Raw genomic sequence first — 18970 nt, 5'->3', positions numbered from 1 at the left:
GATACCTGCTCACAGTGAACAAACAGCTTTACATTACGATGTAAAGCACAATTCATTCTCCATTGGGATTCACTGCTTTGTGTTTTCAAAAGAGAGAAATGTGGTGGTGACCATTTATTACAGGAAAATTGGCCAAAGCTTTGAAAACATAACTCCCCCCCCCCAACCTTTTTAACTAATCACATTTTAAAGCAAGTTACCCTCTCTTGTCAGACTGTGTAAGCAAAGGGGAACTAGTACGATGATTTATTTTCCTTTCTTGGTCTGCAGCTAATTCTAAGAGGCAGATATGAGGTGGATGGTCAACAAGAGGGTTATTCTTCCAGTTTCAAGAGGACTTTGGCATTCACATTTCCCCAAAGCAGAAATTGAAGCTTAGAGCAATTACCTAGTTTGTTCAACACACAGCTAATGAACAAGAGGACTGGGGCTTAACTCCAGGTTGATCTAATTCCACAGCCTGTGTCCTGAACCAGCCCCCTATATTGCCTTTCCCTGTCATAGTTCAATGTTATCTTCTCCATGAGGGCAGGGACCTTGGCTTCCCTGTGTTTGGCAAATCACAGGTGTTTGTAAATATATGAATGACTAAAGTCACACATGAGAGGGAGAGGGAATAAGAACAAAAGATGGCATCTGAGGGAGGCACACTGTTGGATGTGTATGTTCACAAGTCATCATGAGGACGCTCACTGAGAGTCCTGGGTGAGAACCAGAGCAGCACCGGCGGATGGATATAATGAGGTAGCAAGGTTTAAGAGCGGGGGTTTGGCAGTGGAACAGTTTGGCAGTTGAGTAGCTTCCTTGCCCCTCAGAGATAGTGCGGGGCAGCGGTCAAGGTGTGAGCTTCAAAATCAGTTAAGCCTAAGGTAGAGCCCTTTAAAATATCTCCAAAAATCCAGTATAGAAGTAACCATTTTACATTCAGGATCCCATTTCATCCTCACAACAATTTTATGAGGTAGATACTGCTATTTCTATGTTATCACCGAGTCCCTTGAGACTTTGGAGTGAAATAACTTGAGCAAAAATCATGCACAAGAGGTCACCTTTCCAATTTGGGTCTGACACTAGAGAATGAACTCTCAGGGGGCTTCATGAGAATACCATAACCACCAAGGCAGGATGTTACCGTGAACACCAGTGTCCCTCTCACTCTCCATGGATGACACTACCTCCTCCTTGTCCACAGGTGTTAAGCAAAATGTCATTTCTATCAGTGGCAATCATTTACAGAATACTTGCTGTGGCCAAATGCTGTTGCACCCACTTTAGATACATTAATTAAGTTCTCAGAATTGTGCTATGGGCCGACACTATGGCTGTGCCTTATTTTACAGAAGAGGAAACTGAGATGAAGTTACTTAACCTGTCAAAAATGATGCAGGAAGTAAATGGCAGAGCTGGAATTGGAACCCATATAGCTTGGCTCCAGAATCTGTGTTTTCATAATTACTACTTAACTATGTTATCTCCCGACTCAAAGAGGTAACTTGCTGAGGACTAGATCCTTTCATTAGCTTCACTTAAAACCATTGCCACCTGTGTACCTCTCCTCCTGAGGAATGTTCTCACAAGGATAATAGGAATCTCTGGATTAGTAATAATGATGATAATAACAACAGCCAATGATCACTGAGCACTGTCTATGTGCTGGACACGGTGTTAAGAGCCTTCCCTATTCTTAATCTTCTCAACAATAATGTGAAGTTAGCTTATTATTCTTGGTGTACAGATGAGGAAACTGAAGCTTGAATGTTCCTTTGCTCAGTCACACAGCTACTGACAGCTGTGGAAAAGCTGGCATCTGTCTGATTTTTCCCTTGAACATCCCAGAAGCTCTGCTGCCTCCCACAGAGGGGTGTTTTAGCTTTTGATTCATTAATTAGTTTTGCTGGGTGGTGTCCATTTTAAGCTGCCCAGGAGGGCATGTTATTGTACGTGCTCACTTCACCCTCAGGAGAAAAAGGCAAATTATTAAAAGAACAACAGAACACCAGAGACCTCTTCAAGAATTCCTGGGATGCCAGTCAATATATGTTGTACATATTTCACACTATGTCTTGGTGTTTGTTTTTTGTTTGGGTTTTTCTTTCTTTTTGTTTTGCATCTGTATAAAGCTATACTCCAACACACCTGAGAACTGAATGCTTATGATCATGGCCAAGATTAATATAAATGATATTTAGGAGATACTGTTTAAAAAAAGCAAGATAAGTGGGGGGCATCTGGGTGGCTCAGTCAGTTGAGCATCTGACTTCAGGTCATGATCTCACAGTTTGTGAGTTTGAGCCCCACATTGACCTGGTTGCTGTCAGCAGAGAGCCTGCTTTGGATCCTCTGTACCCTTTTCTCTGTCCCTGTCCTGCTTGTGCTCTCTCTCACAAAAATAAGTAAACACTCAAAAAAAAATTTAAAAAAAAGGCAAGGTAAGTGTTTTAGAAAGTTTTATATGAGAGGGTGCTTGGGTGGCTCAGTTGGTTAGGCATCCGACTTCAGCTCAGGTCATGATCTGAGGCAGGGTTCATGAGTTTGAGCCCTGCATTGGGTTCTCTGTCCACTTCGGATCATCTGTCTCCCTCTCTCTCAAAAATAAATATTAAAAAAAGTTTTATATTAGAAATATTTCAATATAGCATTCTAGATAGTATATGTGGTACGGTTAAGTGTACTCATGTAAACAAAACACAAATATGTACCTCTCTGTATTGTTATTAAGAATGTACATAAAGTTATAGAAATTTAAAATCAGAGATAACATAGAGATCATCTGGTCTAGATCAGGAAACTAAGTGAGGCCAATGTTGCTGACTTGACATGTCAACTTTCAGGCATCTCACAAAATTCAGATTAAGCATCACCTTCTTTAAAAATTATTCCCTCGGGGCACCTGGATGGCTCAGTCAGTCAAGTGTCCGACTTCGGTTTAGGTCATGGTCTCATGGTGTCATGATCTCATGGTTCGTGGGTTTGAGCCCTGTGTCGGGCTCTGTGCTGACAGCTCAGGGCCTGGAGCCCACTTTGGATTCTGTGTCCCTTCTGTCTCTCTGCCCTTCCCCTGCTCACACTCTGTCTCTCTCAAAAATAAATAAACATTAAAAAAAAATTCCCTACTCTTCTTCACAAATTATTTCCTATTTCATTTCTCATGCCTGCCCCTCATTGGGTGGGATTGTTTGTTGTTTTTTTTTTAAACTCTTAGTACATTCTGTGGCTCCTGGTATCATGGCCCCTTTATCCTTTATTTTCTTTTTGTATACATGATGCCCTCCTGCTACGGCCTGCTGAGCTCCATGAAAGCAGGTAGAGTTTTTCCTTTGGTCTGTATTCTGGGGAGACAGCACAATGCCTGGCACTGAGTCAGTGTTGGATGCGTCTTCAGTGTGTGAATGAGTTGGCAGAGCTCTCTTGGTTATTTAGTAATGGAGTACAAATGAGGATGTAGATTTTCCAACTCACCAACCAGTGATCCTCTCACTATACTTTGCTACTTCTCTATTCTAATTTGAATTTCACATCATTAATGAATTCTAAAGTCATTTTTTAAAAGGACATTTTCAGAAGCTATCAACAACAACAAAAAGCTTAACTGATAGCAGTGTAAATCCTTATCCAGTGAATAGGTAGTATGGCATGTAATTTCTCAAAAAGTTACTGGCATCTTTCTTCTAAAAACTGAAAAAAAGCCTCATCTAGTCTTCCTTAATAATTTGACTTAAGATTTATATCCTTTTGATCTAGAGTGACACTCACAACCTGGATGTTCCATATTGAAATTGCTGAAGTGTAGAGGAAAGATAATCTAAATTTGCTTTTCATGTCAATCACTGGGAACAAAGCAAATCTGTGTGTGAGAACAGATTTTGTTGGAAGGCAAAGATTTTGTTCATTCTTGAGTGATACTGATTTCTTCTGCTTATAGGTGTCTTGCTGGCTTCAAAGAATACCCCATATGTAGAAAACCTCTTAGTATACTGAAGGGTATAGAATTATGAATCTGCAAAATTAGATAAAGGAAACAGTAAAACAGTAAAAGTTTTCCTTCTCTTAGGTGATAATTATTTCCTAAAATTAAAAGACTTTAGTGCCTCTATCCCTCTGATTTGTACATATAGCACACCATAGATTACATTTTTAGAGAGGAGAAGATATTGAGAGATCCTTCTAATTTTGTAGTTGAGGAAACTGAAATCCAAATAATTGAGTTTTCAAAGAATTGTCCTGACCAATTTGGGACCAAAATCAAGGTTTTGGGGGGAAGAACAGAAAGTCATAATCCTCAGATGAATAAGTTTTCATTGACTACATTGGAGGTTTCTTCTGTTATATACCAATACTATTGGTTGAGATACTTTTAGCTGACTTTACACTTTTTTTTCCCATTACGACATGATATTAAATCATCTGTCATCATAGCCAACTTCCTTATTTTACAGATAACTTGTTACTTCAGGAGATAACTGATTTACCAAAGATTAAATAGTTCATGGTAGTGCTATAAATAGAAACTAGGACTTTCCACCTCCCCATCCAGGGCTCACTGAGTGTTATCTCTCCTCCTGAAACCCTACTTGGCTCTCTAATAGAACAAATTAAGCACACATACACACACCACCACAAAATGACAAGGTCAAATGTTTTTACAATTTCTAGTAAGTTCATCTAAGCATGCATTTGGAAAAATGATTCAATTTACTGTTTTTTTCTCTTTTGAGAACTCTTATAGTAAATCATCTATTTATTCATTTATTCATCAAGCATATTGATTTTTCTATTATGGATCTCAAACTGTGCCTCAAGCTGGGGATTCAGAGATGAATAATCATGAATTTGGGTCTCACAATTTAGTAGAGAAAAACAGAGATATAAAAAGTAAATATAGAACACTGTTACAGGTATTGCAGAAAAAGTAAGAAAATGTTATTCAGAGGACAGAGTGGTTCAGTCTACCTGAGGAGTTAACAGCTTCAAAGAGTAGATGTTGTGATGTTCTGAGTTTGAAAGAAGGGGTAGAGGTTTCCTGGAGATAAAAAGTGGGGCAAGCATTCAAGAGTGACAGGTAGCCTGAGCAAAGATATAATAATAAGATTGTAAAAATAGTTTATAGGATTTTAGTGGGGTGTGCAACAAGAGTGCCTATGAAATTGTGGCTGGAGGATGGACCAGTGGAAAAATGCTTGGGCTGTGCCAAGAGTATGAATGTATCCTACAAAAAAAATGAAGAGCTTAGGAACAGTTTACACTCTGGGCTTAGTTTTAAGATCTACTGTAATATAATGCATATGTTTATGTGTGTGTAAGGGAACAAGTTAGCAAATAGGGAGACCAGTCCTGGCCCCTGATGGTTATGCAAGGAAAAGATGCTAAAGGTGCTTAAGCCAAGTCAGTAGAAGTGAAGTTGTGGAAGGGGTAGAAATTAAGGAGTACAGAGGCAGAATGAGAGGAATGTGGTGAACAGAGATGTGGGGGTTAGGTAATGGAAGTGAGATTGAATGGAAAATTAAGACAGCTGAGTTCTAATTATGGATCTTCCACTCTCTAGCTTTGTGATCTTGCGCTAGTGAATATTATAGATGTTTTCTAACCATCAATTTCCTTTTTGTAAAATGGCAAGGTAGGATTTTATCTCCATTTTTCTTTAAGTCTCTACAAATTGATGGTTCTCTCTTAGATACTTGTATTATATAAATAGAATCAAGGATCTAAGTAAGGTCATCTTAGCCTCTATAATAATTATAGCTAACATTTATTCTTCATCAAAATATAAGCATCGTTATGAATGTCGACTCAGTAGATCCTCATTACAACCCTTTATGGTAGATGATATTATAATTACCATTTTACAGATGAGTAGCTGAAGCATAGAGACTTGAAATAAATTTTTTAGATCATATCTTTTTGTTCTCTGTCAGTCCATTCAGGCTGTCTATAGCAAAATACCAGAGACTGGCCTATAAACAAGAGAAATTTATTGCTCACGGTTCTGGAGGCTAGAAGCCCAAGATCAGGGTGCCTGCATGGTAGAGTGAAGACCCTTCTCGGGGATGCTGACTTCACTTTGTACCCTCACATTGCAAAAGGGGTGAGCTAGCTCTCGGGGGCTTCTTTTGTATCAGCAGTAAACTTAATCAACTTCCAAAGGTGTTACCTCTTAATACCATCACCTTGGGCATACCTTTTTTAACATTTGACTTTTGCAGGGACACAAACATTCAAAACACAGCACTGCTCTTTTGATTCAGTGTATAAACTCCCTTAAGAAGCATTTGTGCTCTACCTGACTCTTTCCTATTTCCAATAATAGGAATATTATTGCATATTAGTTAATACTTGCTATTGTAACAGATACACCTCTAAATCTCATTGACTTAACACAGCTTATTTCTTGTGCATGTGAAACCAGTTAGTGTCAGGGGCTGGATCTTTCCTTAATACAGTCATTCAGGGTCACAGGCTGATGGTAGCTCTTCAAGGTCACCTTTGGCACTGACATCTATATGAAAGAGGAAGAGGGTTCCTGACAAAGTAGGTTTTTATAGACCTGGTCTTGAAGACCTATAACTTCTGCCTATATCCCATGTGTCACATGCAAGAAAGAATAGAAAATGTAGTCAGTCTAGTTGTATGCCCAGAAGAAAAGAAAAAGAAGGCTTGGTGAACAGTTAGGCACTCTCTTTTGAAGCTGGGACTTGAGCCTAGACCATCTGGCATCAGAATCCTCACCCAGGACTCCTGGGTGGCTCAGTAAGTTAAGCATCTGACTCTTGATTTTGGCTAAGATCATGATCTCACAGTTCTTGGGATCCAGCCCTGCCTCAGGCTCTGCACTGACAGCATGGAGCCTGCTTGGGGTTGTTTCTCTCCCTCTCTCTGCCTCTCCCCTGCTCACACTCTCTGTCTCTTAAAAACAAATATCTAAAAAAAATCCTCACCCAAACCACTGTGCTATATTACCTTTTGGATTTGATTGCTTTCATGGAATTGACAGTAATCAAACTGTTTTGTACATAAAATAATATAAGGATGCAGGTTGACTTTATAGTGCATATTATTCTGTGTAGTTAAGATTTGTGACTTCACACAGATAAGAAATATATTCAAAATATAAATCTCATAAACTCCCTTCTCAGTTTCTCATTAAGTTCAGTGAATTAATAGACTTAATTTATGTTAGTTTGAAGCAGTTAAAAAATCTTTTACTTTGACTTTCATTTTCTGATAGGTCTAATATATTGTACCCATTATAATGAAACTTAGTCATTTCATAAATTCCAAGAATTTTAGAATTGGAAGGAACTTTCAATTCTAAATTACTACTAAAACTAGTCTGATTTCTTCATTTTGCAGGAGAGGAAAGATACCCAGAGACCTAAATGACCTACTCCACATTACACTCTTCAGAGACAGAGAACTATTCATGAGAGCCCAAATATCCCAGCTTTCTTGTGCCTGCTTTTCTACTCATCATGTCATTTTCCTCAAGAAGCTCTTGGGCTGTGCTACCCTCCCTCCCAGGGACACTCACAGGAATATTATTAATCATAAAAGAACAGCATGACTCTTATAGTTTATAGGAATTGGGGATGTTCTGATTCTTCACATTTTTTAAATGTGTATGTAATTTGGGATTAAGCAGAAAATCTGCTTTTAAACGTTTGACATTGGAAACATTTAAAAAAGCACAACAGGCCATTTTCCTGTCTGAGCAATTCAAGATGGCCTCAGGGTCATGACTTGAAATGTCGAATTTTCATTATGAGGGAAATGTAGAAAGTGGATTGGGCATTTCTTGGATCATACTTTGAAAAGGTAGACACTTGTCTCCTGCTCTTACAAGAGGGGACAGAGATAATTCTAGCTGATAATTAGCTTTTGTTAATAATAACTTCAGTTAGAAAAAATTACCCTGGTCAGCACATTTTTGGGTCAAAGAACACAAACATCATGAAATTACCTCGGGAAAAAAAAGAGGTTCATTGAAACTTATTCTCTAAAGTACTTCAGGAATGCAGGAAAATTTTCAGGAAGACCTGAGGAAGGGCAAACACCAAGGCAGCTTGTCGGACTACTCATTCTCTTATCTCTAACCTTGCTTTGTATCTGTGCTTAGTTCCGTTTCTCGTCTGTTTCCTCTGAGTCCCATCACCGTGACACATACACACATCTCTCCATGGGTCACCTGATTCTGAATGCCAGATGACCTTTGGCTCAAGTGCCCATTTCCATGTGACAGTTTGGTGGCTTTCATTTCAAATTTCCAGCCAGAGGGATTTGATTCGTCCAGTTTCTATTCTTCAGAGCAGGCATTACCAGCAGAAGTTCTGGACAGTTTATAGAGACCACTATTCTGTGAGGTTTGTCTCCCTCAACATCAATTCTCATTTAAAATGTGGATGTAGGGGTGCCTGGATGGCTCAGTCAGTTAAGCATCCTCTTGGTTTCAGCTCAGGTCAATGATCTCACAATTTGTGGGATGGAGTCCCATGTAGACCTCCAAAATGATAATGTGGAGTCTGCTTGGGATTCTCTCTCCCTACCTCTCTGCCCCTCCCCTGCTCATTCACAATTGCTCATGTGTGTGCATTTTCTGTCTCTCAAAAATACACAAATATTAAAAGAATGTGGATGTAGAAGATGTTCATGATTGAGTTGAGGGGCAGCATGTCTAAAATTCTCTCAAGAGTGGATCTTCTTCTGTTCTACCTCTTTCTCTTAAAATAGATTGGTGGACATCCTCTGGTTGAGAGCTTTCTCTTAATAGAAATGGTACCGTTAGTGGGGTTACTATCCTTTAGTGGCAATCTTTTTTCCCCCAATGACTGTTTTTCAGATAAAAACGGAGCAGTTTTAGAAAACAGGCTTTGTAAAAATGTCACCAGCACTTGGCTATTTCCTCCCTGATCATTTTGACTTCATAAATTATGTGAATTTTTGAAATTTCATTGAGCTCTTTAAATAACCATTTCTTTTAATTAGATTGCTTCAGCATGAAAGTCTAAAAATGTGCCCTATTTTCTCCTTCTAATGAATTAAAGTGAGAAATTAGCTGTCTTAAGAAGTTTTTGTTTCAGCACATTTTTTCCATTCAAAGTGATTTACAGCAACCTAAATCCACTAACTAGCTTGCATTTCAGATGTCTATTGGTGCATGTAGGTGATGCTTTATTTCTGCTTAGAAGGTGTAATGCAGACTCTCCGGGGAGCTAGTCAAGCTGGGTAAAACTATTAAATAGGAGTGTATGGAGACAAACAAAATTTTGGAATCAATGAGACAAATCAGAATACAAATAAGAACTGAAATCTAATGGAAAGGAAATCAACTAGGAACAAATTCACAACTTGATGCTAAATTTACGCTGTTCTGTAGCTTATGTGTCAAATTAAGTATTTTTTTACATGCATCTCATGTCAACACAATTAAGTATATATATAGATTTTTTGAAATATCAAATTAGAACTTTTAGAAAATGTAGATAATTTTCCCTAGCCGTTGTGTCTTTGTAACTTATATATGTCCCATCATTTTGTATTCGTTAATTACATTAATAGTAAAAACAAATTTAATTAATATTGCAGTAATGCTGTACAATTTAAAAGCAGTTTCATATAAATTGTCTCATGCGGTCTTCACAAGGACTTTGTGGAGCCATTTTAGAGATGTACGAAGCAGTTCTTTGGTGAATGGATTTGCTTAAGGGCTTACTCAAGTACAGTGTAGGTATAGCAAGACTTGGACTGGGGTATTTGAGCTCCAGAGCCCATGTCCCTTTGAGGCTACCAAGCATCGCTTGTGGGGGAACATGTCCTGTATTCCTCCAATCATCTGGAACTGGAGATTGTTGATGCGTGTGGAGCATTATAGAAAAGGCACTGTAGGATAGTGTTTAAGATGATGGTTTCTGAAAGCAGACTGCCTGGATTCTCATCTCTGGTTTTTCTCTTACTAGCTATTTTACTTAAGATTTCTGGGGCTCAGCTTCTTCATTTGTAAATTGGGGATAATTTTATCTTCTTCTCCAGTGGTTGTTGTGATGATAAAATGGAATAATGCTTGGCATACCGTGAATATTCAATAAATGGTAGCAGTAATCATTTTATACATTGTTTTCAGAGTGAAAAAATAATTCATATATAGAGAATGTGATATGTGTAGCTCTGTGCTCTTATTAACCTAAGGCCAGCAAACACTACTCAAGGTGAAATGATTTGCATAAATATTATTCTATGGTGTACCAATTTTTCATACCCATATGTTTATAGCTGATTCACAGTTGATGAATAAAATGTGACCATATTAACATATGTATAAACCTACGTGTGTGTATATATATATGTATATATATATGTGTGTGTGTGTATATATATATACACACATATATAATTATGTGTATGGGCATAATTTTTACAAGGCTCTTGTGTGTGTGTATATATATATATATATGTATATACATATACATACATAATTATGTGTATGGCCGTATAATTTTTAAAAAGCTATCCATGCATACAGAGCAAATGTGATTTCATTCAATTCCCCCCCCCCCAGAGAAATTCCTTTTTAGTAGGTAAAAAGTAGTTGAAAACAACAAACGTTTGCTAAAATTCCTTATAGGACATCATGCCACAGAATTTACCAGTCACAATAGCTTTGAAAACTTTCAGGAGTCTTGAGACATGATTTAAAAGGCAGTATGTTTTTTTTTAAAGTTTGACAGAGAGAGAGAGGGAGAGAGAGAATCCCAGGCAGGCTCCTGCACTGTCAGTGCAGAGCCCAGTGTGGGGCTTGAACTCATGAACCATGAGTTCATGGCCTGAGTTGAAGTCAGACACTTAACCGACTGAGCCACCCAGGTGCCCTGTAAGGCAAGGTGAGTTTCACACCAGGAAACTCAACCTGGATGTCTGTACATTTTCTTTTATATCTTAAGGTCATGTTCTGGGGGTACTCTAGGTTAATGATCCTATTGTTGAAATGAGACATAGGGTAATAACCTTGGAAGGCAACAATTAGAGCTGTGTAAAACTTGATATCCCTGTTTTCATAAGAATTAATGTTTCATAAGAGTTATGTGTCTCTAGCATCCTTTTGCAAAAATGTAGGAGGCAACACTTGGTGTTTATGCATCACATCCAGGGAGGAAAAAATAGAATAGAAGAAAGGTGTTTTTTATTTGCTTGTGCCTGACTTGGGAATTGTGACATGAAGAAAATTGTTTGTTTGTTCTTTTTTCATTTAAATCTTCTCCAGGGGGTCTTGCATTATTTTAATATGATGCTAACTGTCTGTGAAGCCTATTTTGTTAATTTGGGAAGCCCTAATATTTGATTAGGTTAGTTTATCATGGAGCTCTGTCTGAATCTGTGTAGAGAATTCTAGTAACTGCTGGAATTTCCTACAGTCTCATTAACCTTTTAAGGAAAACCACGGGAATTAGTTTTATTTTCTTAAATTGCTTGTTTACCATTTATTAAACACGTATCACATGCTGGGCAGTTTACATGAAAAATTAGTCTTTGTATATAAGAATCTGGTTATCATAAGACGTTAGACATATAGATAAATAAGAAAACTATGTGTATGTATATACTGGCCATGCTTAGATGAACTAAATTCTGCTAGAAGTTTCACTTCCGCATTTTGAGGTGTCTTGTTTCACTTGGCATATTTACCGGCTTGTATGAAAACATACTGGACCATATTCTTCTTACCCATGCCTTCAAACACTGTGAGTATATTACCCATCCATCCATCCATCCACTTACCTATCATCTATTCTATTTTAAAAAGGTTAATTAACACTCTCTCATTTCTCCACAAAAGAAGCTTTACAACTTCAGTTTTAATAAGAAGAACAAACGCTGAGAGAGATGTTTTTACTCAGTCTCATTTCTCACCAGGAAACTCAACCTGTATGTCTGTACATTTTCTTTTCTTTCCTCAATGAAGAGAAAGGTCACGGCAGCAAAGCCCGTGTCTGTCAGGCTTGCTCTTCCTGGTCAGGTTTATTATTAATCTCTTCATATTTAGTACCATGTTTTCTGAGGGGGAGGACATGTCTGTCAGTCTTCCCAGTGCAGCTCCTGCCTTCTCCTCCTCTTCATTATGCTATATGGGCATCATTTTACCTCCTTTCTCCTCAGACAAGAAAGCATAACTTCCTTCACTAGAGTCCTCACATATCAAACCTAGCCAATGTAATTATCCAATCATGGAATAATTCTTTGCAGTCCTTTATGTAATATGTAAACACTTCCCTTTATGCATTTTGCATTGACTCAGATAGAAGCTAGAATGTTTTGAGATATGATGCTTCACTGGTTTATCCTCCAACTAATGCATTCTGAAAAATATATCCTACTGAAAATTCTAGGATGTGGTAGAAAGTATTACTATGTCCTCAGGGTGGGCTAAGTTTTGGCACAGTAACCACAACAACCTCAAAATTTTAGAGCCTTCTAACAACTCAAGGCTTATTTCCCACTCAGGTCCATCATGGTTGGTGGGGACTCTGCTTCATGTCTCTTCACTTGGAGACTCAGGTTGATGTAGTTCCCACTGTTAAGAACGTATTTGGTGGCTCGGGCTGGTAGGGAGGAATGTAGTGAATTACACACTAGCTTTTAAAGCGGCCACACAGATGATATCCTTTGCTTTTGCTCATAAGTGACTGCTTTCATTTTACTTGAGCTTTCATTTCATTGGCCAGAGCAAGTCACATCACCACATCTAAAGTTAATGAGGTGGAAAAGTACAATATTACCATGTGTCCAGAAGAGAGAACCAGAAATATTTGGCAGTCAGCACTAATGTTTATTATGACTACCACAACTACTTTATCCTTTTATAGTTCTTATCAGGTAACGTAGAAATGAATTTTGGTACTGGCATTGGGAAGGGGAAACCAGATGCAGAGTTTTTGCCTGTCCATCCCTTTCCAGTGTATGATAAACTCTCCTTATAACAAAGACGGTAAAATGGCTTTTGTGAATGCTGAAATAGTGCCTCTTCTTTCAGGGGAGAGGTCAGTGGCCTGCTGCTCTGTGCTCCTGGTTGCCATTGTACTGTGGAAGGGACCAGAACCCCCACCACCTCAGGCTGTCCCCAGAGCTGTCTCAGCTCAGTGCTGAACAGAGTCACTAATAATCTCTTACCTCCAGCCTGGCTTCCATTCAAAGACTTGTAGGGCTGATCTCATGACCTACATCTCCGTTTTCCTGAATCACTATCAGAAGTCCAAGGATCCCAAATAATGATGACAGAGAGGGTCTTCTCCATTCCGCTCTGAAATCCCAGCCCTTCTTGCATCCTGCCACGTCCTCTGCAGTTTACAGTGTGCACCAGCCAGCTCCCTCAGGCGATCCTCCTACTCCTTCCCAGTACAATTACTTTCCCTCTTTCTCAGATGACTATTGTATATCCTCTTTTTTCTTTTCAAGCAGCTCTCATATTTCATGGCAAAATTAGATGAAATCGGATAAGAAACTGCCTCACGTCCTCACTGCCTAGTCTACTGACACCTACCTGCCTCGGTAGCTACACATCCGACCTTCACTCTTGTTAAAATGGATTAAGTATTTTCACATCAATTTATTGTTAACCCCCCAAGTGCCCCAAGTCTCAATTCCTTCTGCCTTCTCAAGAACATTCTTTTGTAATTACCCATCTTCTTTCCTATATTGTGCGTTTCTCTACCAGATCGTTCCAGCAAGCAAGCATGCCTTTATGGCATCCACTAAAAAAAAAATTCCCTTGACACCATGTTTCATTCCAACTATTGCTCGCTTCCTTCTTCCCTTAACAGAAAAGCTTCTTCGAAGAAATTTGTATAATTGCACTGTTTTACATCCCATTCTCCAATAAACTTACTTTAATCATGCTTTTATTTTCATCATGCCTCTAAAATGATTTTTACTGTGATCCAATGCTAACAATAGCTAACACAGAGTGCCTACTATAAGGCAGGCAGTGCTCTAAATACTTTATATCCATTAACTCATTTTAGCCTCAAACCAACCCTATAAAGATGGTGCTGTTAGTATCTCTCTTTTAGATAGGAAAAAAAAATGCTATTCAGAGATACTGAATAATTTGCCCAAGGTCACACAGCTTTTCGGAGGAGCTTACATTTGAACCCAGCTACTCTGGTTTTCAAGGCTAGTACATGATATTACTTTTTTAATGGACAGTGATTTCTATTTGCTTATTGAACCTTTCAGCAGCCCTTGACAAAGCTGATCAAGCCCCTCCTTCTTGAAACATTTTGGTTTTTGGTTTTTCATGCTTTCATCCTATGGTCTTTTTCTCTTATCTAATGCGCTGCTCTTTGTCAGTCTTTATTGCTGTCTTCCCCATTTCGGACTGAGGTTTTTTTGACTATTCTTTCCCTTCTCTCACGGCAACTTTTCCATGGTAATTTGGTTTAGTCTGTGGCTTTAAATATCACCTATGAGCCTAGATTTCTTAAGTGTGTATCTGCAGCCCAGATCTCTTCCCTAAGCTCTGCTTCATAAATGCCACTGCCTGATTTACATAGCTACTTGGGTGCCTTGTAATCTCAAATTTAACACTGACAATACAGAACTATAGATGTCTTAACCCCACCCAGCTATTGCCAGACCCCCCTATTCCCAGGCTTTCTCTATCTGCCAGAACCACCACTATATATGTGTATGGTTCGTGTATAATTAACATCCAGTGCTATATTAGTTTCAGGTATACAGTATAATGATTGAACAGTCCCACACATTGCTCAGTGCTCATCATGATGAATGTACCTTCACCTATTTCAACCCCCCACCCCCCAATCTCCCATCTGGCAAACATCAATTTGCAGGAACACCAATTTACCAACTTCTAATTGTTCGGGACAAGCTGAGGAGGAATCCTAATTCCTCCTTCACTCACAGCTCACATTCAATCCCCTAACAAGTCAGACAGCTCTACAGGGAAATACTCCTAATCTTCCACTTCTCCCCAACTCTGCTGCCATTAGTATAGTCTAAGTCCTATCTTTTATCTTTGAGACTCTTGCAAACTCTTTGTAACTGGTCTCCCTGCTTGCACTCTTGCTTTCTTCAGTCCATTATTTAAAGAACAGTCTGAGCAAACTTCTAAAGCATTTATGAGATGGTACCATATCCACCCAGAGTATTTCCCTTGTGAAATCCAGTCCCCACACTGCAGCATCCCAGCCCCCACTTGATCTTCCTACATTTCTGACACAGTTCCATAGACCTCTCAACTGTTCAGCCACACATTGTAGCCTGGGAACACAGCACGCATTTCCCCATTTCCCCATTTCAGTTCCCTGTCACTTACTGCTTCTTTTCTTTGGAATGCTCTTCGTTTCCTAGATCTTCATAATAGATGCTTTCTTCTCGCTCAGGTCATCATTAGATTAACTTACAGAAGTCTTCTCTGAGACTTACAAAAATATAATTTCCCTCCCTACTCTCACCTTATCCTACAGAAATTCCTTCCAGGAACTTAAAAATCTAGTATTGGCTCTATGTCCCGCCTTTTCATTGTTGTAGCCCCAGTACTCAGAAACATACCTCAGGTGTGATATTGACTCAAATAAAATTTGATTAAGTGAAGTGAAATATAGAAAGCAGTATATGGACTTGTATGACATAATGTGAAGCATTCAATAAATTAAAACAAACCGAATCATCCTTAGCTAAGAAAATGTTTTCTAGAGCATAAGAAGAAGTCTCGCTCTCAAGTTTTTAACTTTCCCACAGATAGCCTTCTGTTTGAATCAAACACCGAGACATCCCCATTTGTATGTTCAGTGGCAGGAAGATCTTTATGACATTGGAAATGGTATCTGCTTCTTGCAAATTCTTTTGAGAATCGCATGTCAAAGCTGCATGTCACACCCAACTTTCTTGGTCTCACATACAGGGATGATGTTGACAATATGTGTGATTTGTTCTCTCTCACAAGAAAAATCTAAGGAAGGTATCTAACCTGAGTTACAGCACAGTGATACTCATACCCAAGGGGAAGATTAATATAAATATATGATGTACTGATCTCATTTACAAAATGGGCCTCGATATGTTTATAACATTAAACAACTTCAGATGTGCTTTTTATATCAATCACATTTTTTAAATTTCTGAAAGCATAGTGTTTCAACAGATGTTTGATTTTAAATTTGTTATTTTTAGCAGATGAAACTTCTTTATCATTTCACAGTAGGGCTAATACTTTGAAGATGAAATGCTGCAAAAAAGTGAGGGCAAACTGGAACCCTAATGTAACGTGATAAGTGAGGTCCAAAATTCTCAAACACCCAAACCATTCAGTAGCCTTACTGCCAGGTTAATGCAATGGGTTGGGGAAACTTAAAGCTGGTTGGATGGGGCTTCCAGGCTAGATATAAATCCATCCACATTCTGGCGACAGTTGTTGCTATTGGTGGCAGTTGTTCCCTCAGGAGGAACTGAAAGAAATGATTTTTAGGTCTGAAACTGGCTGGGACTTTCAGGAAAATGGCAGCAACTTGAAGAATTGCCAATTAATTCATGCCAAGGGAAACTGGGCAGAAGAATACCTAGAAGATGGGTTCCACCCTGTACTTGCTTCCTGAAAAGAGGTTCCGTTTCTGGCCTTTGCACTCATCCCTAGAAGAACAACATAGCCTTAATCCCTCCTCCCCCACTTTGAGACCAGGTCTGCTCTTAGCCCCACTGCAGGATACCTTGTCTATGGCTTTACTCTTCTTTGTTGGACAGAAAGTCATATGCAAATAAGTATGTTTTTGATGGCACCACATATTGTCTCTGTATTTCAGACTGTTCTAACAGCTCATCCTAATCTGGTAACTAATTGTTCCTGCTTCACCAAGCATTTACTGACAGAAATGGTCCTACCACATTTAGAAAAGAAATCAAATCTGCATTATGGAGTCAGCATCATTGTATTTCTAGTTTCATGCATGGTGGGTCCCTTATAGAGCAATATTTAATGCACTTCTAATTAAAAAGGGGCGGGAGTATCCAAAACTTTCTCAGCGTTGCCTTATCTCTTGTTTTTGTGCAGCTCACCATGTTAAAACGGGCACTTGTGAGGTGGTGGCACTCCACAGATGCTGTAATAAGAACAAGATAGAAGAGCGATCACAGACGGTCAAGTGTTCCTGCTTCCCTGGACAGGTGGCAGGCACCACGCGAGCAGCTCCATCTTGTGTGGATGGTGCGACTTCTTCCATTGCTTCTTGTGGTTGTATAGCTGGTGACTCATTAGAACTGGAACCCCACTACAATGCTGTTGACTGTGGTCAATCCTGAGGGACCATACCATAAGTCATGTGGCTGTACAGAGATTATTTGGGAGGTATTCTGAAATCTGAAGTCCTTTGGAAGGAGGTCGAAGACCTCACTCCGTTTTGTAATAAGGCATTATAATGAGGTTCCAACAAGTCCATGTGTTTCTTACTCTGATACCATGAAATACTGATTTGCCAGTGAAGGGCTTGTGTATGTAAATTAATTGGGAAAGGAAGGATGAAAATAATGGATTAAACAGTATGGTTGCCTAAGAACCCATGGATTGTTCTTAAGAATGAAAAAATAAGCACCATACAAATGAGCAAAGTTGTAGTTGTAGATTAAATTCACATGAAATATTGATTTTTATGGAGATCCATCAAAATATTTATTTATTGGAGGTTCACCTAATTACAATAGGAGATAAATCTTTGTATGGGTCTATTTAATTGATATTATCATAGATAATTAAGTATTCATATTAGCATGGTTCATTCCTTGTGATGATGGTTACTGCCCACATTAAAAAAATTACATTAATTCTGAGGGTTGCTGGAGGGGTTGTGGGAGGGGGGGATGGGCTAAATGGGTAAGGGGCATTAAGGAATCTACTCCTGAAATCATTGTTTCACTATATGCTAACTAATTTGGATGTAAATTTAAAAAAATAAAAAATAAAATTAAAAAAAAAATACAAGAAAAAAAAATCCCCCCCCCAATTACATTAATTCTAATAGCCTCCTAATTTTAGCCTACTTGTGGGAAATATTACACTGATTCTAAAATACTATGAACTGGTAATAGGTTTTTTTTTATATGTTTAGGTAAATAATTCCACACATATGCCTACAGAAGTCTCTTTCCAATGAAGCCTATATGTTCACATGAAAAAATCCTTCAACAATTTGCCTATAATTAACAATACTATTTGTTAAGAGAGTAGAGCTCATGTTAAGTGTTCTCACCACAATAAAGTAAAATAGAAAATAAAAATTTAGTCAGAAAATCTAGAAATATTCAGCCCCTTTGGACAAAAAGAGAAGCATGCTTCAAAACCCAATCTACCCAGTGATGGGGAAAATTGGTGCCCTTTTTTCCTCTTTAAATGTACATTCAGAGAATTAACTAGTCCAAATAGAAAACACTGAATTGATTTTTCTATCTCCTGTAGCTTCAATAGTGGAACAGAAATGGTGGTGCCATATGCAGCCATGTCTTGAGGGAGAGGAATGTAAAGTTCTTCCGGATCGGAAAGGATGGAGCTGTTCCTCTGGGAATAAAGTGAAAACAACTAGGGTAAGTGGACAGCCAGCTTGGGAAAGCAAAAGGTCTCTGAATTTATAGAGCATGGGAAAGTGTAGTAACATGGTTAAGTGATGGCTGTAGAATGAAGAGTTTTCCATACTGCATTTCCTGCCCACCCCCTCCATTTTCTTCCTAATTCATTTTCTCATAGCACATTTTTATTTCACTCAGAATAACATCTTCTATAGATTTCCATAAACTGTCATGTTATTTAATAAATTAATGTTATTTGTTCCTTCATGAGATACTTACAGTAATGTGAAATCCCCTGAGGATGCATGTTAAATGCTGGGAAGGTAACCCCAATCCTTAATTCTAATGGACAGTAATTTGAATTAATTCTGGGAAAAAAAAACCCAAAAAACCAAAACAAACCTTATTTCAATTT

At 38.5% G+C, this 18970-nt stretch overlaps 1 protein-coding gene across 1 annotated transcript in view; it reads left to right on the top strand.

The window, feature by feature from the left end:
- TAFA2 (TAFA chemokine like family member 2) overlaps positions 1-18970 on the top strand; it is a 486483-nt gene that overhangs the window by 419471 nt on the left and 48042 nt on the right. The window contains exons 3-4 of the mRNA XM_043564761.1: positions 17051-17203; positions 18449-18573. Coding sequence (XP_043420696.1) covers positions 17051-17203; positions 18449-18573 — 278 coding nt within the window. The remainder of the gene's footprint in view (positions 1-17050; positions 17204-18448; positions 18574-18970) is intronic.

This window comes from Prionailurus bengalensis, chromosome B4, assembly GCF_016509475.1.
Source record: "Prionailurus bengalensis isolate Pbe53 chromosome B4, Fcat_Pben_1.1_paternal_pri, whole genome shotgun sequence".
Taxonomy (NCBI): domain Eukaryota; kingdom Metazoa; phylum Chordata; class Mammalia; order Carnivora; family Felidae; genus Prionailurus; species Prionailurus bengalensis.
The sequence above is the reverse complement of the archived record's forward strand: the minus strand, read 5'-3'. Positions and strand labels throughout refer to the sequence as shown.